Here is a 27,349-nt window from a genome sequence, read left to right on the forward strand (position 1 = left end):
ACTGCCATTGCTCACTCCTGAGCAGACTGCGTGGAGCAGAAGTCAATAAGTCCATAACAAGGTGGGGGGAAAAAATTATCACAACCTGGAACAGGTCCCATTCATCACTTCCAGGACTCAGCAGAGCCCACCACAACAGTGTGGATACAGTCACTCAGAGGAGCTGACAAACCAAAAAACCTGACTGACAAAAAACCTTAAAACGCATTTAGCATTGAGTGGTTTTTAGTTTAAGCTACAGTATGTGGAAGTGTAAACAAATTAATCATGATGTTTGGATGGCCCTACCAGCAAAAAAAAAGGATTCAATTTTTTTTGTTAAACATTTCAGACAAGGAGAAATTGAAGAGGAGAAATTCAGTGAAAAGTGAAATATCTATTTCCCCAAAAAGTGACAGCAGGCTAATGATTTTTCCTCATGAAACCTCAGGCACTGAACTCAAGTGAAGCCTCCACGTCCTGAAAGGAGCCTGGAAATCAAACAAAGGGGGTACTATAGGACATATTTTGGGAAGGAAACATTATTCACATTCCTGAGGCATGACTAACATGACGTAATCTGATGAATCAAGTGTTTGCCTGTAAGGTTGACTGAAAAAAGAAGAAAGTAAACCCTTTCGGCCGGTGTTTTTTCAACCTTTTTGGCTTGTGTCTACTAGTCAAAGGTTATGACATCAGTGTGGACATGAGTTGTCAGTATTCTTGTTTGTTTGCACATTTAAAAATACTGACATTGTAAAAGACATATGTACACAAAGATATTCAGACACACCTATACCTATATATACTCACGCTTATACAAAGACCTCCTAAAACCTCAAGTCAAGATAAACAGGATTACTGCCAATAAAACATTGTTTTTTTTAACTAAATGTTTTCTTCACTTGAGGGCTTTTTGAAGGCCTTCCTAAAAACACACAAAAATCCAACAAAAGTGAATAACATAAAAATAAATAGTAAATATTACAATATATAAAAATGCTTTATATTACCTCTCTCTCAGCCCAGTCTGTGTGCAGCATATGATGTAGTCTGCTATAAAACTGCATGCTTGTTGCCACTTTTCTGCTCTTGCGTGGCGGTATGATGGAGTACCGTAAATCCAGAATTGATTTGCACTGAGAGACATCCATTCAAACCAGGCCTGAACAGCAGTATTCACAGTGTTCACTGCCTGCACTGCACTTGCAGATACAAACTGGACAGCCACTGTGGCAATTCAACAGGATCTGTATCTCATGGATGATTTTTGGTTTCTAGCGTGCAGCTCACTAAATCTCCCATGAGAGACAGAAACACGAGCTCACACACCAGCGCAGCTTTAAGTGTTTGCAAATATTATTAAGGAGGGAGCCAAATTTTCAATTAGTTCTGTGTGATTAATAATTTAATACAGTCTTCTCAACCTTTTTTCTTATTCCAGTGAAGTGCCCTGATCAGGGAGGGAAATTATAGTTGTGCATTAATCTGATTCTTGTAATTGCATGACACCTAATAGAAAAATGACAGTGGGTTCTATAATAGGAAAACTATTTGGTCAATGTATTTATAGTGTTTGCCACAAATATAACATTAAATCTGCTGGGATACAGACATTACTGTGTAGCTTACTGGATTGATCTCACAGCTGCAGTTCTGAATTGAAAGGTAGATGGCGCCATTGCAGAGGAACAAATTCTCCCAAATCCATTTGAGGACATGAGCTGACTGCAGGATTATCTACTGTACATGGTGAGGAAAAAACAAAACACAGAGGCTTAAGATGTGGTGGTGTTTATTGTGTTAACATTCATAACCATTTGAATAAAATCAAAATCAGACCTATACTTAGTTTTAACATTCATGATACAGTAATAAAACAAATGGAACAAAGACAAATCAGTTTAAAACTACAACAAAAAGTTTTTTCTTTCCATTGAAGAATTCTGTGTTGTCTAACCTCAACTTATGACCATTAACTCCTCACACACACACACACACATCAGAACTGAGAGGAATAGACACTTAGAGTATGTATCATTGAACATGTAAGTGTAAAAAACAGAAATAGAAAAGGAATATACAATAATATAAAATATCTACAGCTTATTTCTCATTATTTATCACAGACATTTTTTAATACCTCTTGGCTGCTAGAGCGGCCAGTTGATCTTAGCTGTGACAGTCCCTAAAAGATCTGTGTAAGCTTGTAAAGTGGTTTATTTATTTACATTCTATAACACTCATTTCCCCAAAGGCCGTCTTGTCAGCTTATGTAGAGGGCAGACATACAGTATTAAACTAGTAACAAGATGGAATACATATTTTCCTCTTGGAGCTTTAGTTGCTCATCTGTGACGATAACAGTAGTTGATATTGTGTGTTGCACAGCGTCCAGACTTTGTGGTTTTGTTCCCTCTCTGCAGACTTCTGCAGAGCTCAACTGTAGCGACTGCTGCGACTGTGACTTCTGCGCCTGGAAGAACTGCGACTGGAGGAGCGGGACGACCTGCAGAAGACACAGATTACAATGAAATATTACAGAAAAGCAGTGATTTGTGTGAAAGGCCGAGTGATGACCTTGCTGATGTCTCTCAGGGTTCCCCCGGTTGTCTTACCGGGATTGGCGGTCTGAGCTCCTGTAGCTGTCACTTCGTCTGCGCCCTCGTCTCCGTCTCGCGCTCCGACTCCGACTGGAATAGCTGTCATAAGAGTCTGACCTGCATTAACATACAGCCAGATGACTATTATTATTTTGAGATATATCTTTGGGAATATCTCCCAGGATAGGAAAGGAAATTATACAACAAAAAGCAAAGTCCTGGCATCTATGATTTTATTACAAATACACTGCACAGTTATCTCATGTTTTTATCAGAATAATCACTCTTGATCATGCAGTTGCAGATACTATAATTAATGATTAAACATTGGATTGATCTCGTCATCTCCATTTTGCTCTGTGAATGGAATAATTAAATAATCTCTCATTTAGCTCTAATGTCTTCACATATAAACCTGCTTGATGTGTGTTACTCGGTATCAGCTGTTTCCAACCCTCCCAAACTTCATATTACAGCTTATGAAAACTGACAGGTGTATAAATATCCTTTCAAACTCTCAATTAATGTTGCTGCCACCCACCCCTGGTTTCCAAATTTAATTGTGATTAAAATCAAATTAGATCGTGGTGTTTTAATCTGAATTAAGTGTTTGCATAATTGTGTTTGTATCTTATCTTAAGGGTAACTCAGTGACCCCTCACATGAACAATTAAACTTTTCTTTTGCTGAGTGCCTGTTGGCACATTAACAGACCTCGATCTCCGACGGCGATTATATGAGCGACTTCTGGAATTACTTCTACTGTACGTCCGACTGATGGGAGGAAAAACAAAAAGACAGTGAGACACACAGGTTTGAACAAGACATTAGTGATGATAAAATACACAATGGAAAGTCTTAGAAAGGTTGTGTATACAGTTAAAACATTTTTTTTTACATAGAGAGGTTTGTGACTGAGTCTACATACTGAACTGTAAAATGAAGCGCATCATACTGAAACCTCACAAAGTTTCTTCTTCGTGTGTCTGAAAGCACTTCCCCACTGGGATCCATTAGGTGCCACAATAGATGATTAAATCAGTGTTTCAAGGTGTACCTGTGACTCCTGTAACTTCTATATGTGCTGCTACGAGAGCGTGATCGTCCTCTTCCTCGTCTCCTCCGACTCCTGCTGCGGCTCCTAAAAGAATTATGTTGTGCTATAAATTACATTTTACCACAGCTAGAACAAATGCTTCACATCCATCAAGTTTATCACTTCACAACAATCTTCATCTACGTCAAAAGAAGCCCCTCCAGCGTTAAGAAAGATTTACAGATGGTGCCCTCGTGCTCTTCATTTAATCAGTGTGCTTTTTTTTTTTATATCTCACCTGGAAGAGTAGCTGGAGCTGCGGGATCTACTCCTGGACCTGCTGTAGGAGTGGGACCAGCCTCTAGAGCGGGACCGGTGGCTGGAAACAGAGCGAGACTTCCTGGAGGCAGACCTGGACTTCTTTGGCAACCGCGTGCTTGACGTTCCCCTCATCTTCCCCACAGAGGGGGAGCTCTCCTCGCTGGAGCTCTCCTGGTTCCTCGGCCTCTGATTGAGCCGTGCTGTCTTACGAACCTCATCAAACAGAGATCCCGGTCGGACCCGGCTTTTGCTTTTTATCTCCATTCTTACTCCCTGTGCGTTGGCGGTCTGGCTCTCTTGAATTTGGATGTTTTTTGTGGTGACGGGTGATGGATTCACGTTCTGCAGAGCTGACATTCCTTTCAAAGGCCTCCATTTGAAATTAATGACAGTGCCAGTATGTTTGCCAGTGGCTGCTTCATCTTGCAGTCCAGCTGCTGTTGTTGTGGAGGTAACACAAGGCTGTTGAGGTAAAGCACCATATTTACTTGACATATCGGAAGACTCTGAGGTAGATTTTACAGTTAATTTGTTGTTACAAGAATCCTGTGTAACTGAAGGTTCTACAATTTCAACATCATGCTCAGGGGTACAAATGTCCATATCATCTAATGACTCTTGCTCCTTGATACTGGGTAAATTAGCACTGTTCCTGTTGGATGACTGAAGGTTTTTGTTGATACATTCTTTTGCTCTCTGTTGCCCCCTATCTTCTTCTCTAGTGGGATTCTTGTTTAAAGAGGTTACATTTTGGTCCTTTTCATTCATTCTGTCCACACCAGGCCTTTCTTCGCCACCTCTACCAGGACTGCGTTTCTCTCGTTTTGATTCATCCTCTTCTTCCTCCTCTCCGAACTCTAAAGGTGGCTGCCAGTGAAATTTTTCTTTCAGCTTCTGATGTTTCCTCTTAGACCTCTTTCTTTTGTCCTTGCTGTGATGGGAACCACTTTTGTTCTCACTTCTTCTCTTGTGTTTGTGCTTACGTTTGGATTTCTTCTTGCTCTTGTGCTTCTCTGGCTCTGCAGCCTTCTCAGGATTTTCCTCTGACTGACCAGAAGCAGCAGCAGCAGCAGCAACCACTACCTCTGACGACTTCCTGGAAGCCTCGTATTCTGATTCTGAACTTGCCTCCCCTTCCTCTTTTTCAGATATGGCCAATGTCCTGGCTGTTATGTTTTCAGAATCGCTTTCTGAATTCCATCCAGTAACAGCAGACAACTTCTTGTCAAGAATTTCACTGGACTGCGCCGTTTGTTTCTGCTTTTTTGACAGGGTAGCCCTGTTGCTTTGGCTCACTTTATCACTGTCACTATCCCATTCAGACCTGCTGTTGAAGTTCACCACTGGCATTGAGCTGGAATGCTTCGTCTCTTGATCCTGTGAGCTGCTTTTCTCTTTTACTTTCTCCAAAGAGCCACTTCTCCTCGAGGCACTGATATCAGGGCTATACTCGCAGCTTGCCCTGTTCTCCGATCCTGACTGAGCATCTTGACTACTGGCAAATGCAATGTATTTATCTAAATGTTTTATCCTCTTCAGAGAGCTGTAATACTCTTTCCATTCCTTGTCTAGTGAATTCTTCTTGTTGCTAAAAGCTTTCTGGGAGCTTTCAGAGCCTGATCTGCTGTAGGAGGATGACCTGCTGTTATACTGATGACGGGATCTGGACCTGGACCTGCTGTAACTTCTGCTCCTTGAGCGGCTGTACGAACGGCTATAGGACTTGCTTCTGGAGGATCTGCTGTGAGAGCGCCCTGCAGGTTTGTGTGCTCTGTTGGTCTCAGAGTCACCTGGCAGACACTTTGGTGTAACTGAAGTCTGAGCCTTTTCTGTAACACTATCAGCCGCTTGTCCAGTGGAGGAAATGTTACTGGGAGCTACTTTAGCTTTAATTTCCTGAATGTGGATGTAAGAGGGCTTCCAGGGCTTTTGACCAGGTTTCCAGCGGGAGGGTGGGGGACTGTCGCTCAGCGGGATCACAGGGACACTTTCAGGAGCCGGGACAGTAGGGAGTCTGGGGACAGGCATGACTTTGCTCTCTGGAAGCTTCTCGGGCACATGGATCATGGCGTCCGGTTTGGGCTTGATGGCTTTCCTCTTTTTTGGGGATCTGGATGAACTCCTCTTCCTCAATGGAGACCTAGATCTGTACCTGGATCTGGATCTTGATCTTGACCTGGATCTAGACCGGGATCGAGAATAGGACTGAGATCTGGACCTAGACAAAGACCGACTTCTAGACCTAGAAAGGCTTCTGGATCTTGAATAAGACCTGGATCTCCCTCTAGATCTGGACTGACTGGATGTGTAGGACCTAGAGTAGGACCGCGAGTCTCTAAAGGACAGTGTGGACCGCCGTCTCCTTCGAGTTGACGAATGATGTTGATTTGAAGATGAGTGGGACGGTGAACGGGATCTTCTGGACTTTCTTTCTGAAGACCCTGACCTTTCACCTTCTGACAGGTGCGGCTCTTGAGCTTTGTTCTTGGAGCTCTTCTTCTTGCCACGTTTACGTTTTTTGGCCTTCTTCTTGAGTTTGGCTTTCTTCTTCTCTTTCTTCTGTTGGCGGCGCAGGCTGGACCCTTCAGAGCTGCGGTCTGAGGAATGTTCTGCAGACCTGGACCACGCAGAATCGCTTCTGTCATCCCATCTGCTTGAGGAATGGTCATTCAATCTGTTAAGTCAAAAGATGCATGAAGCAAGAAAAAGAACGAATCAGATTTTCTAAGTTAGACAGTAAAATATAAAGTCATACTTGTCTCCTTTGCTCCATCTCTCGACACTTGGTGGTTGATAAACTTTGGTTCTCTTCATCTCTTCTTTCCAGTGCGGCGGAGTTTCACTGCTACCATGCTCCTCCACAGATGCAGAGCGCGATTTAGACCTTGTGGGGGTGTGATATCTCTGCAAAAAAGCAGTATATTCATACTTAAAATTACATTAATAAGAAAACTTTAAAACTCTTTATAGAACTTGCTGAGGCTGTACTTTTGTACATTTTTAATGATAATCAAGCAAGTCACTTAAGGCAAAAAAATGCAGGCAGAAATGAGGATGGAGAAAACAAAAAATTAATTGTTTCTCAGCAATGGTTGGAAATATAAGCATAATCTTTTCTTCTGCTTTCATCTCTTGTGAATCCTCAAGACCTCAAGAGTTTTGATTAATAGAATGGAAATTCAATTGTCCATTTGCAAATATTGGCCCTTGGAATTAGTCAAAGTGGATAGGTAAAATTACAAGCTGTTACGAGAACAACTGAAAGACAACTGAGACAAATCTCTGATCTTAGTTGAGGTGAGCATACCATTGTTCCTCTGCCTTTGATCTTCCGTCCAGACTTGGAGACTGCTGGTTTCTGGTCAGCTGAAAGAGACGTTTCTTCTTTCTCAACTCTGAAAAGATCAAATTTTAAAGTAAAAATCTACAGTAATAACTTAGGTGTATACTGTTCAATGTGTAAGCTAAAACATATAAAAACACATTTAAAAAACACATATAAATGAAGCCCAACTTAAAACTGACATCTCTGTTTTATCTTCCTGAGATGGCATGTCCCGTCGCAGCAGGAAGTGGTTCTCTGGCACTGGTGGGATTTCCTCTGGTCGGACGACAGGCTTCTCTCTTTTCCCACTCTGCTCCTTTTCTCCCTCCACTTCATTCTCTCCCTCCAGCACAACTCTGTCCACAGGACTGTGAGAGCTTCAATGACACGACAAGATGCAAAACAATATTTTGTTATGCAAAGAACCAACACGTCTCTTTAAGCCGACAGTGAATCATGTCAGTGCTTCTCTTTAGAGTTTGATACACTGATCACAGGAACAACTGTGGTTATGTCCATCTGAGATACATGTGATTAATTACATAAGCATAGGATTAAAAAAAATACCTTTGCTCCGTGGGCAGAACATCAATGTTCTTCTCCCTCTTTGATTCCCTCCTTTTCTTTTTTGACCGTTTACTCTTGGCTTGTCTCTTGTGCTTGTGTTGTTTGTGCTTTTCATCTGATTCACTTTCAGATTCCACTGAAGAGGAGGACTGGGAGGACGAGTCGTGGGAATTGAGGGACGACTCAGCAGAATGGGAGGCTCTTTTCCTCTTGCCTTCAAGCACTTAGGTAATAAATATAACAGCGTGCGTCAATTCAATTAACAAACAACACCAATATACTCCGTAACAGTAAAAAGTTCAAATGGCAGGAGTCATTTTCAGGGTGGTGTAACGCTACAAAAACAAAGGCTTTGTTTGATTCTTCTCAGTATGTCGGTTGCAATGAAAGCAAGCCTGGCAGAGTCAGGTGGGCAGCTGCCAACTGAACTCCACCTCGCTGATCCTCATTAAACAGAAGATCAGGTTACGCCCCGTACTAATGCCAGTGGGGGAAAACTCTGGCATCAAAATGCCAACCTCTTACAGAACAAGCTCCAAATATGACCCAGTTACAATCACAGGCAACACACGTTATTCCCAACAGGAGACAAACACAAAAGAGAGAAGACAAACGGTGTAAGCTTACGTATAGAAAAACAATGGATAACATCTCTTTAAGCTTGTGTATGAAGAACTAACATAAGTTGTCATACACACCAGACCAGTCAAAAAGCTTCTGACTTCTTGTCAACAAATCCCTTGAAAAGACCACAACCAACAATGATCCTTCTAACAAGTATTGCTTGTGTATCCAAAGGCTCATGAAGCTTACTGAGACACAGTTTTAATCAGTGGCTGAAAATAGCCTTTTGTAAAAATTAAACAACCCGTTTATTAAGGTTTATGTCTTCAAAAGGAATACATGATCTCTGGGCTGAGTGCCACAGACGGAGTAGGGAAGTCTGTTGACAATAAAATAAAATAAAGAACAAAGCTAACCCTAACCTTGCTACTGAGCTTACCATCATTAGCGGACTTGGTGATAAGTTGCCCACAGTCCATCACTCTCACATCAGCGTAGGGTCTGCTTGCTGAATCAGTCTTCAGCCCCTCGATCTTCTTTATCACTTCAAAGCCGGAGATGACAAGACCAAAGACGACGTGGACTCTGCACAGAGGCAGAAAAGATCAGTGCCTATTCAGCAACTTGACTACTGTAGGATTTCGGTACCTTCAAAAGGCCATGAAAACCCATTTTTCTCAATCAGGCTCTGAGCACACTATTTTCTGCCAAAGTTAGAACAGTTCTGGTTGTTTCATATGAGAGATTTCTGCATTGCATTTATTTTTTTTCTCTGTGTTCTTTTCATTGGTTTGAAGCGGTCAGAGCTAAAAAATCTGATAACATATGGGTGGGGTGTTTGCTCACTGTCAATCAAATCAAACCACACACCTACACAGTTCTGATAAAGTAGATTAGCTGAGTTTCTGATTGTTAAACATCTGAAGATGTTGATTTTACCTTGATTGTTTCTTATATAGTCATGCATGCATATTGACCTTTATAAAGAAACACAAGAATTCAGAATTCAGTAAAATGCTGGAAAATCAAGACAGAAATGAAGGCTCACTATTAACTGCAAACACCATTTTAATGCTTTCTGTAAGTGCCAAAGTTAAATGAGATTTTACCCATCAAGATGAGGTGCCATCTTGGTTGTGCTGTTTGTGGAAAATCAAGCAAAGAAGCCCAGGAGGGTCAACCAATGGTCAGTGGTGGGGTCATGAAAAAAGGAGAAAGAGAAGGGAAAGAATGAGAATAAACAAGTAACTTCAACAAAGTGCGGGTGCTACTGTACCAACGGGGAAAAAAAAAGTGTAAGACCACCATTTGTTTAACGACATTTGATTGCAAATCAATTTAGATAACATTAATAACTTTTAATAATTTAGTAATTTTGGCTGTTAAAAACGACAGGTCTATATGCATTTCCTCCTTTATGTTTCAAGAGTTTGTAAAAAAAGAAGTCTACAAAGCCAAATAACCTCAAGCCAGTTGTGAATATTGTTCAAACATATCCAAAATAAACACTGTACTCTGTAGAATACTTGCAAATACAAAACTACTGAATGATAAATACAGTCAGGAGAGAGAGAGAGAAACACAGCCTTGGAGACACATTACCTTGGAGGAGCAGGATGCTAGAGTTTCTGTAAATTTTACACAAAAAACGGCAAGAGAAAAAATGTAACACATTTGTAGGTAAAAAAGAAAGAATCCATGTTTCTCTGCACTTTGAAATCTAAATGCACACAGAGAGGGGACTTGTTGACGTTCACACTCAATGACAAATTCTACTCTACAGACTTCAAAACAGAAAAAAGGGACAGAAAGTAAAACACATTCAAAAAAGCAAATAAATTATGCAAGTGACCGGTCAGTTAAATGGTATAGTTATTGAAGGTGCAGTGTGATTTGATTTACATTATGTTACTCACATGAAAAACTGTGAACCGTTGGTGTCCTTCCCACGATTGGCCATCGACAACAGGAAAGCTCTGTCGTGTTTGAGAGTGAAGTTCTCATCTGTGGGGAGCAAAGGAAGAGGGATCGAAGTCTAAGACCGTGTTTTCTGACACATAAGAGCGGAAATATTCAGGGAAGAAGAAGAAGACAACAGGGACCTAATCACTGCCTCACCAACCAGTCCTTCCATAAAGGCAATTTATAAAAGGTTTTTGTTGTTTTGCTTGTTACTTCTAGTCCTTTTCTAAAGTACCAAACTGGTTTTATATTATTAAGATTATTAACTACAAATCACATACATTTTACATCATCCTGACTGTGAAATACCACATTGGTTTCCATTCATTTTAACACGCTATGAGAGGCAAGATGAAACTTGAAACTTGCATGAGATAGATAATCCATCCATTGCCTTTCTTCTTATCAAGGTTAGCATTTAGAAAACCTACATGACGGTGGATGCAAAGAGGGTCGAACAGATTTTAGAGATAGCTAATGTTCATGAGCGATGCTATCAAATATTGTAAAGAGAAAGAAAACGTAACAAAACTGTACACAAAAGTGTCAGACTGTAATGTAAGGTGTTATTCTAATTTGGAAAGCAAAAAGACTCAACATGTACTATATCCATGTTGCAAAGCTTAATATCTCATTTCCACTCTGGTTCCCTATTGAGCAAAGAAACCTGCAGCCTGCATCTGACTACATGTCATGCGGCTATAAATACCACACATGTAACATAAAAAGTAATTTGAGCAGCCTGAGGCTTTTGGGGGGGTCTAATAGGAGGGGGCTGTCTGAATACAAAATCCTGTAACATCCCTTCAGTACAAATTTGCATGTGCACCATTGCAAACATTTGCACTGTTTTTACTGAGAGAGGAAAGTGGTGGGGACAATGTTGACATGGTGTTACTGAGCCGTGTACATCTCTTACCTTCTCATTTTGCAAAAGACCACTCTATAAATAAAAGAATATGTTGAAAATTTTAGGCAGGAAGATTGTAGCTTTCAATAAAGAGAATGCCTACTCTCCATGCTGATTTGATAAAGTCCACTACTGTTACTAAATAGAGGAGACAGCACTATACAATGGGAAAAGTGAAGGTCAACGGAGTCATACAAAGGAAAATTCACAAGAAATCCATTATTACCACAAAAGGCACATGCAACATTATGCTCATGCAAAAGTAGCTAAGTCAGAGGCACATAAGTATTCAGATAAACATTTATGAAACATCAACAATGTAGACTGCTTATTAGTAATTTGATATTCCCATTACCTTCAAAGTAGCCACCATATATGGACTCTCCTCCTCTTCCATTTCCTGTGGGGAATAACAGTAAAATGATTAAGCCAAAAACTCTGACTTCTTTATAATAAATCAAACTAAATGTGTAAACACATTGTACCACACTACAGAAAAAGTGTTGTCTCATTAGTTAAGTATGAGTAAGTTTTTTTGTAATTTATTGATGGCTGAGGAAACCATGCAAAGCATCACCTTTATTAAAATACATTTTCTACCTAAGAGAGCATTTGATTCTTCATAAAACAAACAAAATCAGATGTAGCATCTTTGTCACAGCAGCGGTGTTTCGCTCCGGTGCTTTTCTTTGGGTTTTATGTAAAAGTGGAACCAGCAGTTTGAAAAAGGTGGAATAGCATGAACACAGGCTGACTGACTTAATTCAGTCAAATTGATTTAAACACACACTTTCAAAGTAATCGAGGTTATACGTTAGACATTATTACCTTCGGTGAAGTCTCCTCCCTGGATCATAAAGTTCTTTACAACTCTGTGAAATGTGGAGCCTTTGTAGCACAGCTTTTTCCCTGTGATTTTGCCAGTTCCCCTTTCACCTGCAATTTGATGGATGTTAACTGAACTCGCATCAAACACAAAACATTCAACAATCCTGCTACTGTGTGAAGAGCTTCTGTGTATACCAGATGCTTTGAGGTGTTAAGAAATGTTAGCCTTGAACAATCCCACATGGGATTTATTCTACACAAGGGAATGAAACCACAGTTGGGGAAAGGGGGTTTCAATAAAGTTAGATGCCTTTGTTCAGGCATCCTGTTGTTAATACTTGTGTGCAGGGCTGCAGAATTCATTAAGAAATCCTCCACTGGTGTGATACTGGCAGGGGACAGAATATTGGCCCAAAGCTATTACTCCCTGGATTTCCCTTCCCCTGGGGTGAAAGGAGACGTGAAGGCAGAGATTTCATTAGATGTGTTGATGTGCTTAAGGGTGCTTTTCGGAGGACAGAGGGCTGGCTGTTCAAATGGGCAGCTTAGGTTGCTAATCTTCTAGTATTTTGCTTCACTGGCTTCAGTATTGTTCCAAGAGTTTGGTTTCTAATGGTGTGAGCTGATCCCCTCCTAAAAGGACACATTAGACACTCTGAGAAAGCCACAGCAAACTGCCCAGCTGATTTGTGTATATTACTGTGTTGTGTTGTGTCTGTGTGTCCAGGAAAAGGAACAGCCATCTCCCATGTCTGCCCTTGCCGGCATCACATTCCCGTCGGCCAGGTGAGGTGAAAAATGAGAGGGAGGATCGATCTGCAGTCTGTTTGCAGATTTATGGCTATCTCTAGGCAGACCAACACTACTACAGCACACTGTGTTCTACTCAGTGGGATGAAATATCTAGGACCCCTCCATCCATCCAGTGACTCCATCTGTCACTGGACAATTTACACTACAGCTCCTTTCCTCAAGATATTAAATGACCAAAGAGGGGTGTGGAGCGTGATACTGTGGCTCTTGTTTTCAATTCATAGCTCATATTTGTATTGACTTATCTAATCATGATAATTCTTACGGTAGAGTCAATTCAAGTCACATCAGTGTTATTTATATAGCCCAATATCACAAATCATAATTTGCCTCAAGGGGCTTTACAATCTGTACAGCATACAACACCCTCTGTCCTGAGGCATTGTGACAGAACAGATTAGAAAGAAAGAGATGTGAACAAGGAACAGACCCCATTTAAACCCAGAAAATGATTGTTGTGTAGCATGTATTCTGAGACAGCTGTCCACTTTCATGATGAGCTCTCAAACAGTTTTCAAAATTATGTGGTTATACAATACAGTAAAAGTTGAAAAAGCATGATATTAGAGTAAAACATGTCCTTGACTGAACATTACTCACCAGTGCACAAACAGAGGAAGTTTTTGCTTGTCTTGGGACAAATATCCAAAAAAAGTTGAAAGACTATGCGCCCAACTGTAAAACACAAAAGAGAAAAAAATATTGGCTCACTTCACCTTGTAGTGACTAAAAATTAAAATTGTTTAAAGGTGATATGAAGCATTGTCAATATAAACTTGGTGTTCCGAAAAAACAATTAACAGCGGGAGGAAAAATAATAGGCCAATGAAACAATTAAGAGTTACAAGTAGCCCAAATGTTACTACACTGCACTTCTGCACACTTTTAATAGCTCTCCAACAATTAGAAGAATCCTGCGGGGAAGCTCTTTCATTATAGAAACTTTTCCATTGCTAGAAGCACATCTGAAACTATTCCTACAAGCATGATGGGGATTGTTTCGTCCTTCCCTGTCCAAATATGAGTCAATTACATGTATTTATCCTTAGGCTGCTAAACTGGTCCATGCTGTCTTTAAGTTCACATCAAGTACAAGTACAAGTAGAAAAGTACACCATGCTAATAGCCTCTCAGGACTGGACTTCAATTCAACCATTCAGTACAGACACAGTTACAAACATCAAACCAGTCTACCAAGCCAATGTACCACTAGGTGTTCCACTTTCATTTTGTGCAACCGTATGAATAGTGATCAAAAGCTCCAAGGCTACAAAAACAAACTATATACATGCAGCTTAAACATCTTTATTGATGATGTCAGTTCAAAGTAATTGGCTGTGAAAGGCAGCCGAGGCTGTTTACTTCCCATACTTCCCATACCTGTAAACTGATTCTCTTACCTGGCTCCCGGTTGAGCTCCACATCAAAGTAACACTGAGGGCGGTCTTTCACCCCCATTGTGATCAAAGTCCAGGTGACCTAAAATGTAGAAAGAGTACAAAAATGCTAAGCAGGAAAAATAATGAGGCTATCTTCTCTTAAACAAGCACTGAGCACCCCATTCCGGTTTCCTTTTTATCTGTCAGAGTACAGCTACAAAGCATATTTAGAGGAGTGTGTGTGAAAACAATGTGGAGAGACTAAACGGCAGCGAGGGAGGATGGAAACAGAAAGGGGAGGAGAGAGAACGATGGGAAGGGAGTGAGAGAGAGGTCTGTGGGGGAATGAACTGGCTATGCAAATCCAAGCAGAGCACAGCACAGCTTCCTCACTGTACATTTTTAACTCTGTTTCCACTGTCCACTTGGATATCACTGTGCAGCCGCTTACTGACACTGAAATGTCACAAACTGCTGCTACCACTAAGCCTAGTCAACAACATAGTGAGAGTGGGAATGGACAGGAATTTATCTACAAGGTCTGTCAGTGGCCTGTTTGTTTGAACATGTTTGATTTTGATTAAGTGAACATGTAGCCATTTCTATAATGCAAGTACACACCAATGACAGCACCATACCTCACAATGATTGCATCTGCCAAATGATTAGGAAATCACGGCACCAATGGTTTCCTAACTATACCTCAGTTTAGTTGGTCTTTCTCTACTGTTGCTGTGATTTATAATTACATTACAATATTTGAGCTGTCAGCAGCTCATGTGCACAAGTCACACATTAGACTAACACGTCTGCCTTGCCAGACATTGTTTTGCTGGCAAAGAAAATGCAAGACGGCAAGAAAGCAGAGCGTCCAATAATCCAACAGTAATGTCTGGATTTATCAAGAGGTTAATCTCATGGTTTGAATGATACAGGCTGCATATTGTTCAGGAAATGCTGAGTCACTGTGTTGACATGTAACAACTATCACCTCACATGGTGTGTATGTGTGTTGGGTGTTGCTGATAGCTGCAAACCAAAAGGAAAATCATGTGGCTTTTGCGCAATTAAAACATTTATTGAGCAATAGTAATGTAAGATGAAAGGGCAAGCTCTGAAATATGTTATTTTACAGCTAATGATAGAGCAAACGAGATGCATTGCATTCATAACCAGACTGATATCATGTTACAAACCTTGCCTGTGTTTGATGTACTGGAAATGGTATTGTCAGATTGTAAAACTGCTAACCTAAATATAGACAGCAATAATCGACTTCAAATTCAGGAAAAGTCTCAACTGTGCAAAGCGTTTTCAAGCCTTTTCAAGTATTTAGCCGGATAAATTACATGTACTACAAGTCATGCAGACCACTATAGCTAATAAGCCTGATAAATTATTTAAACGCCGCAATCAAAATATAAATGTCAATCCAAACAAGGAACTGCTGATCATCAAGAGACGACATGTAACTATTAGCCCACCAATGTCCACATTCACGACTTGTATAACGTTAGCTAATACACACATTTACTCATGGCTTTGTTGGTTTTGTCTGAAGTTCAAGACGTGTTTAGAGCAACAACAGATAAGCAGATATTCATGGGCTACATCTTTAATAACAGCTAGCTAACGTTATACGTGAACAAAAACGTTAGCGCCTGCAAATTGGTTGTGCTACCAGCTAGTAGCTAGCTGAAGTTAGCTAGCTTACGTTCGATTTCTCTCTCGCAATTAGCTACTATTCACATTTATAGTAAGGATAAAAATCATATTACAGGTTATCCAAAGCTGCAAATGACATAACTAACCTCTGTGCAGTAGCTAGCCAGGCAATTAGCTAGTCACTGACGGCCGAGAATGAGCTAACTTCACTATTTAGTGAAGAGGTTGATGTGATGCAAGATAACTCTGACGGGTAAAGAAGACTTTTGTCCCTCCCGCGTTTCCGTAGCAGATTTGTTGTGGTTTTGGTGTATCAGGAAGAAGATTTCAAGTTAGCTCGTTGGCTAATCTTAATGTAACTTCTTAAGTATATGTTATAACAGGTTATTCAGGTATTTTGTATTAATCACTGCTAATAGAAAGTATGCGATTGTACTCGTAACGCGCATCTGAAGCTGAGGTTGGCTACTGGTGGTGGTGTATTTCTTTGATATGATGCTGTAGTCAGCTAACCTACAGTAGCTAACGTTAGTGAAGTAACAAAGTGCAGCATGAAACCCATGAATATGAGGTAAGGTGTTACTACACGTATATAATTGATATTATACTGAATTATTGCTGTTCTCCAAGTGGCACTTAACTAAGCAAAATTTAAACTACGCAGTTAATAACACAGTCAGTTGACTGTGTGTAATGTTACACCTGCTAAAACTATTGCGGTCTAACAAAACAACAGCCCTGCAATAAAGTCGTCCTCCATTAAGCTTCTAATGTTCTAACTATTTTAAGTTTGAGAGTAGTAATTCAGCTTCATGGTCATTTTGGAGACTGTAGTTTGTGGCTCTGCTGGGTTGAATTGCGTTTGTAATAGATGATTCTAACGTAAATATTAACAGGTTGGACAAAATGTAAGAAATAACGCAATACATTTAAACACAAAAGGCTTTAAATTGACCATAAAGTTGAATCAAAACCTGGCTAAAACAGTATATTCTTCTTAAAGGTAGGATGTATTTCAGGGCTGTTATTAGACTCTAATAGTTTTAGCTAAGTGTACCTAATAAACTGAGTGTATTGTAGTATGATATAGAGCTGAAATGATTGGTTGAGTAATTGATACAGTAAGTCAATACACAGTAAATTAATCTGCAACTATTGTGATAATCAATTAATGATTTAAGTAATTTTCAAGCAACAAAAAGCCAGAAAGTCAGTTTTAAATATTTTTTGCTTCTCTTTGTCTTTTGTGATAGTAAACAGATTCTCTATGGATTATGCACCGTTTGTAGATCAAAACAAGACTTCCGGGACTTGTGATGAACATTTTTGACTATTTTCTGACACCAAAATTAATAGATCATTTAAGAAAAAGATTGTCAAATAATGAAAATAATGTTGTTGCAGCCTTAACATAGTAATACTGATGATCTGATCTCTTGACCCCATGTAGGCAGTGTGTTCTTCATGGACCCAGTGGATCATGTCTCTGATCCTGTTCGCCTTTGTGGTCCGGGTCAGGGATGGACTCCCCCTGTCAGCCTCCACAGACTTTGAACACAACCGAGAGCTCCAGGAGAGGAAGAAGCAGCTCAGGACCATCAGCAAGGCCCTGGCCCGCTTCCCTGACAGAGGGACCATCAAGGGCCAGAAGCTCAACATATAGTAAGGATTCAGGAGACAAATCAGCAGCAGACTGTCTCAGTTGTGCTCTCACTGTCACTGTAAAAAGACACAATACACAGTCTGAAGCGATTCAGTGTGCGTTTGATTTTGTGATGCTGAGGACGGACAGAATGTTGTCCGTTTGATCACAGGGGCATCCATGTCATGCTGCGTCAGGCTGTTTGTTTACTAAACACCTTTTCTCCTCTCACCTGTTCAGCTTCGTCTCGTCAGAGGGTGTATCCTACATGACCGTGTGCCACTGCAGCCTCCCTGTTGCTAAGGCCTTCTGCTTCCTGGAAGATCTGCGCTGGGAGTTCACAGCATGCTTCAATAGCACTGTTGTTGCCTTGGCAGCCAGGCCATATCCATTTTTGGAATTTGGTGAGTAGGAAAATAAATATTGTCATCTACTGTAGATTTGCTGTTGATATTTTGGGATTAGGAGAAGGATTTTAAGTGTTTAAATGCCAAACAAAGCTCCTGTGTTGTGATACTTTAAACTAAATAAATAGATTGATATATCCTGATGTTACCCTTGCTGCCAATTGACAGACAGCACCATTCAGAAGCTGAAGCAGCAGTACAACCAGAGCGGTGGTCCGGCCCTGGAGGTGACACTGGCAGAGGTCCAAGAGGATCTGAGGATCCATCCACCACAAATAATTAACCTGGAGGAAGTGGAGCTCACCAACGGCACTGCAAATGGGCACATGGAGCAAGGTCCTGGATCTGGTAAGACTGTTGACCATATGACACAATATTGCATATACAATACAATGCCAGCTGCTGTTATTTCTGTAATGCAGGCATGTGGAAAAGCAGTGTAAAACTGTCACTTCCTTTGGTTTAACAGGTCAGAATGTAAGACTTGAACCAGTGTCAGCGCCAGGCATCCTCTCTCTGGTCCTAAATATCATGTGTGCATCTTTGAACATAATCCGTGGTGTTCACCTCATAGAGTACACATTCCAGGTATGAATGTGCCAGAATCACAAGTACTTCTTATACATCTAAAAAGGAGTCCAGCATGTTGATGCATCATAACGTATGATTTAATATTCAATATAAACAATACAACCATATTTTTTCATATTTTTTTATATTCAATGAGAAATATTCTGTATGTTCAAACAAAGCCACTTGTCATGTTTAGTTGGGGATTTTATTTGGAAATAGCTGGGTATGTGTAAGCCTCCATTCATCATAGATATGTTGAGCTGGCTGAACTGGCTGCTGCGTATTAGCATTTTGCTGTGAAAGCAGAGGTTTGATAATGATGAGGTCTGCACAAAACTGCAAAATTGTCACTCTTGTGTGAATTAGCTATAATCTGAAGTAAATGTGGTACATTTTAAATTCCGTGGACTTTCACCTGAATAACACATTTCTTTTCTATTCCTTTCCCTATGCGCAGGATGATTATGAAGCTATATGGAATGTTGTGGCATTTCTTCTGGCGTTTGTCTGCTGTGTGTTTCAGGTAAATGTGGTTCACAACACACCTGTTCACTGCAAACTGACACCCACCCATGTCAAACTCCTCCATGCGAATGACCTCTCTGTGTCCGCAGTGCCACCTCTACCTGTTCCACTCATCCCTGAAGAAACTCAAATCCTTCACTCTGTTGAGTGCGATCATCTTATGCAACCTCTACCTGCTTGGCCTGAGGAATGTGTGGCAGCTGATCTTCCACATTTCAGTCGCCTCCCTGTCCACCTTCCTCATCCTCACCCGTAAACTTCAAGACAGGGCCGATGACTGTGGCGTCTGAGGAGCAGGGGACAGTTTATTGTGCTGAACCTCTCATAGCGCTCTGTGTCTCCAGATTACAGTGCAGGTGAGAACGACAGGGAAGCAAATGGAACATATTCATTTTGTGTCATCATGGAAAATTATAATTACAAGTAAATATCTTCTTGTATACAGTATATACTTGCACTTTGTGTACATTGTTTCCAAGATTGTAAAGAGTATACAGTGAAATGCAGTTCTTTCTGGATCCTTAAAAGTATCTGGTTAACCTAAAAAAATAACACTGCAAACAGATACTGACAGCAAAGCTTAAAGGAGGTGTCTGTTTTAGAAACAAAAGGTTGATCGATCTCAGTCAGTGCCATCCTGTCCCAAAAAGGTTTTTGAAGAAAATGAAGTTTTTTCAGTCAGAGTTGCTGACCAAAGTTTTTCATGTAGAAACATTTTTATCACAGTCCAAACTGTTGAAGCTGGTCACACTTGCGATTTTGTAATTGAGATGCATTTCTGTCACATTTAGCTCAGTATTATTTCTGTTGCCACATGCCATTGATTATCTTTGCAATTTACAATGCAAGGTGACGGTTCCTGATTGTAACAGACATTAGATTTAACTGTACTTTTAAAATGGACACACATGGCTGATTAGCAGACAATTTGGTCGTCCATCCTGCATTGGTGGCAGTGTGATACTTAAATTATTTAATGTAGTTTGATTAGTAAGTAAAGCAGACAATACAGCTGTTTTCATTTTTTTTCCATTATTTTCTCATTAGGCTACAGTAAAAACCTAATGTAGAGGTGTAAATGTAAAGCTATGGGTTGTATCATGCCTTACTTTGTTTGTTTAATTGTGTTGACTTCTATACAGATGCACCGACAAGTGCTCAGCTAGTCTTTGCAAAGGTTCAAATGTAAGGGCTCCGTTATTTAATGACTTAATGGAAATTACATTCTATACTGAGGGACAGTTGTTCCCATAGTCATATAAGGTATGTTATGTGACTGTTTTCAATACAGTTTGTGATAAAAGGAGAATTGTATCACATCAAACTCCATTTTAAACCCATTTTTGTACGATTGAAGCAGATTTAAATATTTAAGTTTGTCTTTTTCTACGGATCATTATCAAAATGTAAACTGCGGGTAAGAATATGAAAGCACTGATTTGATGGGTTAAAATGTTTGACTGCACTATTAAGTTTAGATTGTCTTTTTTGTGTTGGGCAATTGTTCTTGAATGTGTTCCATATTGGGTTCAGCTAAAATGATATTTATATCCTGATTTATGTTTACTTGGTTGAATTTTTCTGTCTTAGAGAGTGGTGTTTATAAACCCCAATCTGTAGTTCTCAGATTGTTAGAAACATAATATAGAACATAGAACAAATCACTGTAGCGCTGCTAAATAACTAGGCTAAGTATAAGCCTCCTTTTAGTTCTTTTTAACATTTTGTGTATTTAGCTTCTTAGATTTTCAGTTTTTAATAGCTAAACAGTTGCACTCCGTTAGGCGAGGGAAGTAAATTATTAGTTTATCGTGTTCGTCAAACAAGTAGCATTGTGGCATTGTGTCCTTGGCATAAAACTATTCCCTTATTTTAATCAAGATAGTTTGAGGGAATTTTTAGGGAAGACAAAGAGGTTACATCTCATCCAACAATTCAAACGTTCCTCCACTATAATGAACAAATAGTTTGGAAAAGTCTCTTTTAGCTCATAGTTTGTGAAGAGTGAGGAAACTCTGATGTTTTCACTGGAAGCATAAAATGTAACGTAGCAGCAGATAACACAGTTGAGCCTCTTGTTAATACATTTTCAATTACAAGTAGGTTGTGCTATCCAGATAGTTTGGTAAATTGCTGAGAATTAGACTGGCTCAGTGTTCAACCATATGACAGAGGAGTGAGGGGTCTACGGAAATCTACGGAAATTTCGAATAAAATAAAAAATGTGAAATGTTGTTATTTGTTATGCTGCGGGGTATTTTCTGTGCAGGACGTTGGTGATGCTGTAATATTTTTTATACAAATGACTCACCATTTCCACTGTAGCCTACAAGTTGTTGACCAAATGAATTGTCTAATAATGTTACCACCGATGTTCTAAAGATGTAGAACCAAATAATGTGGAGGATATTTTGAGGGTAATTATGAAGGTTTATAACGTACAGTATAAATACACTGTACAATTGAAACGTGGCAGCCTTCTCTTAATGTTTTTTTTTTTTCTTTTATCAACATCTGAAGTCTTAAGTCTAATCTGAATAACGGTTTGAAACTCATTCAGGTTCTGAAGGGCAACCTGAAATATGTTTAATAGGACATTTGTATCTAATTAGAATCACATGAGGTTGATTCAGTGGCTTTTGTGGCTGCAACCTGTTTGTAATAATGGGAGGTAATGTAACAATGTCATTCATTGTAACTGCCAAATACTCTGGTGATTACAGGGCTTTATTTTTTCCTGCGGTGGTAAAACTGACATTTCATTAATAAATAGTGTCTTTTTTCCATTTGTTGATCTTTTGATTTGTGTGTTCAAGAAATCAGCCTTACCTCCATATTCATATTATATTGATCAGACAACACCAACAGAAAGAATTATTTGGCTCATTTCCCCTTTATGCTATAACGCTATATGCAACATGCAGATTATAAGTTTTAATGTTTGAATCTGCACCAGAAGATAAACATGATAAATCTCGAAGAAATAACAAAACTATGAATAAAAAGGCTTAAATTACATTGCTGCAGCAAACTTGGAACAAATGTAAATGTATTAATGTATTTTTCCAATATTACACCAGGTGGAGCTCTTTGACAATGTACTAATCTTCATTTAACAGCTTGTTGCTCTGGTTAGTTATATATTATTAGTTGATGACACTGATCAATAGCAGTTTTGTTGCAGTAAATTGACGTTGCAGGTGCCCCAGAGAAGAATGTTTCACAGCACTGAAAAAACAGTCAACTAATCTAGTTGTGATTATTCACTTGTGAGACAGAGTCAAGCCTGACAGGAAAGGGCACAGAAGGTGGGAATAAAATGCACAGGATACTTAATCGTTTTGTTACGTGGCACATTTTAGCAATTCTGGAAATGGTCCAATTATTCCCAGAGAACTGCTGACCGTGATTTACAAGGGTCATATTGAAGTTTGAACAGCTGGAGCAGTGACTCAATTCAGATTTTTATACCTCAACTATAAAGTGTATATTATTATATATAAGTCCAGACAAATATCTGTGTTCTCATTTGATCACTCGTGTAAGAGTTTTGCTTAATGACAGATCAAGTAGCACTTTAGAGAGACAATAATTATAGGTTTATTTAAAAACCTATAATGACAAATGATTTTTATGTTTCCTACTTGAAGGTCAAACGCGCTCAACTCACAAATGTATGTTGAAAAGAGGGTGCTGGATCCTAAATGTGGTGAAAAATGAAAAAGAAAAACCAGGACAGCACTCCAATTTGACTGTTTAATGTTGCCACATGAACGTTTCAGGCAAGACAACCTTCTTCAGCGTGTTTTCTGGCAATTTCACAATCAATATGCACAGGCAACCAGCACAAGCACATCCCAATAGGGGGAGCCATAACCTTTCAGACATAGAGTCCCATGATGTAAGATAGTAACACATGAAAAACCAAAAAAACTACCCAAATTATATTCACTTCATAAAAAACAAGCAAAAGAAATGTCCTCATTCATCGCCTCAAGGAAGTGTATCCAGTACGCCTCCCTTTGGAGAAGGATTCTGTCCCTATCAACACCTCTACGTGACATCTTCACTGTCTCAATGCTACTACCGTTTTACAAGTAGTAGCATTGAGACAGTATTTATGTCGGTTAGAGAAGCCTTGTGAAATTGAGTGCAAACTTTCTCTTACAGGCTGTTAGCACCGAAACAGATATACAGAGATATTTCTCATATGGCTGATATTTCAAAAGGGAATGTGTATTTAACGGGCCTTTCTTTCAGGTTAATGACTCAAAAGTTTGACTCGATGGTTTCTGACGTGGTCAATTAGGTGACAAAGTGTTGTATATGTGGCAGTACTCCATGTTGGGTTCAGTTTGCAGTGCCATTCATGTGTTTTTCAGATCTTCAGGGGTTTAGTTCAATCTTTATTCTGTAACAACAGTTTAAGGTAGAGGACACAACCTTTAGGGGGATGGATAAAACTCTCAGTTTCAATTAAATATAAATAAAGTACTGTATGTGTCTTTTATTTCATCCAGGACTCTTGCAGGTGTCTAAGGCATAACGTTAGCTCTAGTCAGGCTCCACTGCATGGAGCCCTGTGATAGGAATGTTGTTATATAGATAATCCAGTTTTAATCCTCCTCACATCAATAGAGTAGGTGTTTTACTGAGATACGTCACAAACAAGCTTCTGTTTAATTTCTGGAGATGCCCATAAAACCTTCCCATAAATATCTACTCAGTGTCCCTGTTGACACTTTTATTTTTTTGTCGTTAGTCTACAGACATTGGCGTAGTTGTGTCATTAGCTGCAAAGCATGCCGAGTGTTTGTCAGCACTTTCATGCATATTAAGGAAGATCACTTGAGGTTGCGACCTGTAAACAAATGGAACATGTCCCTCAGCGCTCGTAGTGGCATCATAAATCCACAGTGCTGCCAGTTCTGTTACAATGCATCTAAATGAGACAATCAACCTCAGTAATCCTCATTTGCAGAGATTAACCTCTTTTATCCTAATTGGCAGAAGCTCCTGCTTTTGAGAAGCTGCCCCCGATCCCTTCACAAACAGGCTTAACATCACGGGTGGTCCTGCTCAAATGTTTATGGCTCACATTTCTCTCGCCTACAGACAAAGTGCCTCCTCTGCTCCCACATGTTCACAGAGCAGCAGCACTGTTTTTTGTTTTAAGATAAATGTTTGCCTTATCAGCTGGGAGTAATAATAGAATACACAGCAAATGACTTTCCCAGATGATTTAATCCAGGGTTTACCACCATTTCTATTTCCTCTGAGTTGTAGAGGTGATAATCTAATGTTTCTTAATAACCATCAAATGTGATGGTTATTACACACACACACACACACACACACACACACACACACACACACTGGGCTATTTCCTGTCTCTGTGCTATTTATTATCACTGACTGACACTTGCTGACAGGCATTAAATCTGCATCCACGTCAGTCAAACATTTGACAATAGCTGACCTGCTTGAAAGTCTTGCAGAGTAAGAAAATTAAGCTGTAGGTCTGACAGTTACAAGAGTATGTGGAAAGATTGTGGAGTAGCATAATAGCTAATTAAAAAAAAATATATAAATCATGATTGGATAATGAAAAGGGTGTGGAATTTAAAGCCAAAACAAAGAGTTAAAAGACGCTAACTACCTGACAGGAACTGAGTTTAGTTTGTAAGATCCCTCTTACATATATGTAGTAATTTGAACCATTGTTGATATAAAAAAAATTTGAATATAGCAGCTTTAGTCATTTAATCACCTTGAATATGGATTGATGAGTTTCCTGTTGAAAGGAAACAACTTGTTTTTTGATCCAGAAACCTTCACACATTCTTTCATTTTTCAGATTCCCATTGTGTGCTTTCGTAGCTGTGGCAGAAATAATAGCTAAGCTTTTACATTCACACCGTGTTCCCACTGTGATGTGTTGATTCCTGGTCTGGTACTCAAGACCTTAAGGCTATACAGCATGTCCCTTATGCTTATTAGGATGTTCAACAATTCATAAACCAGGAGTCTTTGATGTTCCCGGCCCACTGGCTCAACTGAAGCGATGCATGAAATCACAAACCAAAGACAAATCAAATTATAAACTTTACTCACAAGGTTCTCCTGCTTTCTGGAGCCGTCTCTCACCAGTACCCTGTAGAGGTACAAGTTTTTCTTTTCCAGCCTGTAAGTGGATTTTCTGGCACTCGAGTTGTAAGAAAACTTTGATCCAAAGAGATACAGTACATTTGATGAATCTGAGGTTGGCCTTTGAAACAGCAGCTGAGAAACGATTTCCACACAAGGTCCATTTAGTAGCTGTTCTGGAGCTTTCAAAACCAGCTAGGGAAGGGTTTTGATTAATGAATCAATAATATGAGACGATATTGATCCTAATAAGTTTAGCATTTAAAACTTATATAGAATATACATTTGTTATGAAAATTATTGTAAAATATGACATAAAACACTTTTTGCAATATCTAAGATTCTTTTATTATATTATTGTTATTGTTATCATTATATTTTACCTGTTTGTAGAATGCATATCTTCTCTTCATTGTCATTCTTTGTTATGTATCTAAAGGACATAAACTTTGCTAAACTGAGTCATCTATGTCCTGTTGAGCTGTGCTGTTTCATTTCCCTGTTTTGATGTCTGCAGTCAAACCTCAATGTAACTTTAAAGAAAATACTTCCATAATTCAATTGATTTATCGCTCTTCCTTTCAACCCCCCCCCCCCCCCCCCCAACCCCCACCCTGGAATTCAGAGAACACAGAGGCGGCCTGAAATTGACTCTGTTATCAGTCCGACACTAACCGCTCCTTTGAGAGGTATCTATAAAGCTTCAGCACAGGGATATTAGAGAGGCAATCAGATGAAAGCAAAGTCAAGGTTATTTTCATAAGCCTGTTCAACGTCATAATTTCAGGACTCAACCAGTTTTTAAACATATTTTTTTCAGTTTGAGGTTTAGTGGATTCACTACATCATTTATATTATTATATTAATTATGATACATTAAACTGGGCACATATATTGTATGAAGCCTCTTCCATACATACAAGACATGTTTTGTATTTTATCTGTTACATTGAGTAGTGTGACAGTAGGATGATGTACATGCAAAACTATGCAAAATCAGACAAACTTTTTTTCTGCCATAGTTCTCCCAATGCACAGATATGATTTGTATAAAGAAATCTGTGAATCGTTTATCTATACTATATATGTGTCAATAATATACAGTATATAATGTAAAATGTGCAGTGAACTTACTTTGTGTATCTCCAGCTTAGTATAAGACCTGCTTTGCCATTAGATTAGAATTAGGTTTTTGTGGGGGGCAACAATCAGGTTTTACACATCTAGCTGCAACAACAGAGAAGCCACAATTTCCAAGCTTCAAAAACAGTCGGTAATGTAGTTGCTTCTGTACAATAAACACCACCAGCTCCCCGAACATGTGCAAGATCTCTCCCAGCCAAACTAGCCAGGACCTACATACAATGCAATCACTTCACCCAGACGAGGTGGCCTGCTTTACATGAGTCACATTTTCCTTAACTGCATTATGTATTTATGTCAAAAGTGAGATCAAGCATCCTGTCATTGTATAAATGTGTGGAACAATTTCCCAAGTTTGTTTACACCCTGGTTATACATGAATCAAAGAGCTTAGCTTTACAACAGTTTCTTCTATAGTGTGTGTTAGCGGTGACAGATCACCTTGCATACTGAATGTCCGTGCATATGTTAGAAGAATGGCTTTCTAATGAACTGTGGTGTGCATTAATCATGACTGAGTGTACCTTACAAATCAAGATGAAAGAGCGGCACAACAACAATGCACCATTACGACCAAGGAAGTAAAGGAAAAAATAAACGTTTTGTTCATTAGGCGGCAGCGGAACAAGCTAAAACAAACTGAAAACATTGGCGCCATGACATCTTTCACATTTGTTATGGCGAACATGTTGGGAAACAGTGGCTTATTTACACATCCAGTGCTTCCAAAATTCTCTTTTTGCTCTGTTTTTGGTCTCTACCAACTCCTGAGGGAAATATCTGACTCTTTAGCCGCTAAATGATCCACTTTTCTCACCAGCTTTACCAGCTGAGCATTTAGTTTGCAGCTTTTTCACTCTGAAACTCTCAAACATGGTTGATGAGAGCAGTAAGACTGAACCAAAACAGTAAAGCTGAGGGGCCTTGAATCCAAAACAATGAGCTCAAAGACACTAAAAC

General features: G+C 39.5%; 2 protein-coding genes across 2 annotated transcripts; one reads left to right on the plus strand and one right to left on the minus strand.

Moving 5' to 3' along the window:
* Nucleotides 1-1,757: 1,757 nt before the first annotated feature.
* On the minus strand, nucleotides 1,758-16,183 carry nktr (natural killer cell triggering receptor). Its single transcript, XM_070928057.1, has 17 exons — nucleotides 16,099-16,183; nucleotides 14,309-14,387; nucleotides 13,509-13,583; nucleotides 12,096-12,203; nucleotides 11,623-11,667; nucleotides 10,312-10,399; nucleotides 9,505-9,534; nucleotides 8,835-8,980; nucleotides 7,832-8,054; nucleotides 7,465-7,641; nucleotides 7,247-7,334; nucleotides 6,695-6,843; nucleotides 3,917-6,589; nucleotides 3,640-3,723; nucleotides 3,297-3,356; nucleotides 2,598-2,699; nucleotides 1,758-2,488 (listed from the first exon to the last, which is right to left on the minus strand). The coding sequence occupies exons 2-17, from the start codon at nucleotides 14,364-14,366 to the stop codon at nucleotides 2,419-2,421; spliced, it is 4,176 nt and encodes a 1,391-aa protein (XP_070784158.1). The 5' UTR covers nucleotides 14,367-14,387; nucleotides 16,099-16,183; the 3' UTR covers nucleotides 1,758-2,418.
* Nucleotides 16,184-17,432: 1,249 nt separating this feature from the next.
* sec22c (SEC22 homolog C, vesicle trafficking protein) lies at nucleotides 17,433-19,389 on the plus strand. Its single transcript, XM_070928458.1, has 6 exons — nucleotides 17,433-17,614; nucleotides 17,835-17,998; nucleotides 18,170-18,337; nucleotides 18,471-18,589; nucleotides 19,032-19,097; nucleotides 19,189-19,389. Exons 1-6 carry the CDS (start codon nucleotides 17,433-17,435, stop codon nucleotides 19,387-19,389), a joined length of 900 nt encoding a protein of 299 aa, XP_070784559.1.
* The last annotated feature ends 7,960 nt before the right edge of the window (nucleotides 19,390-27,349 follow it).

The sequence above is a fragment of the Enoplosus armatus genome, chromosome 21, assembly GCF_043641665.1.
Source record: "Enoplosus armatus isolate fEnoArm2 chromosome 21, fEnoArm2.hap1, whole genome shotgun sequence".
Lineage (NCBI taxonomy): Eukaryota > Metazoa > Chordata > Actinopteri > Centrarchiformes > Enoplosidae > Enoplosus > Enoplosus armatus.

What these genes read in the sequence shown, in the direction of transcription:
- nktr (XM_070928057.1), bottom strand. Translation starts at nt 14,366, where the DNA reads ATGGGGGTGAAAGACCGCCCTCAGTGTTACTTTGATGTGGAGCTCAAC. An exon ending in AACGGTTCACAGTTTTTCAT is followed by an intron (nt 9,535 to 10,311) that starts GTGAGTAACATA and finishes TTCCACAAACAG; the next exon opens with CACAACCAAGATGGCACCTC. An exon ending in ATGGCACCTCATCTTGATGG is followed by an intron (nt 8,981 to 9,504) that starts GTAAAATCTCAT and finishes GCCTCTGTGCAG; the next exon opens with AGTCCACGTCGTCTTTGGTC.
- sec22c (XM_070928458.1), top strand. Translation starts at nt 17,433, where the DNA reads ATGTCTCTGATCCTGTTCGCCTTTGTGGTCCGGGTCAGGGATGGACTC. An exon ending in GGCCAGAAGCTCAACATATA is followed by an intron (nt 17,615 to 17,834) that starts GTAAGGATTCAG and finishes TCACCTGTTCAG; the next exon opens with CTTCGTCTCGTCAGAGGGTG. An exon ending in AAATGGGCACATGGAGCAAG is followed by an intron (nt 18,338 to 18,470) that starts GTCCTGGATCTG and finishes TTGGTTTAACAG; the next exon opens with GTCAGAATGTAAGACTTGAA.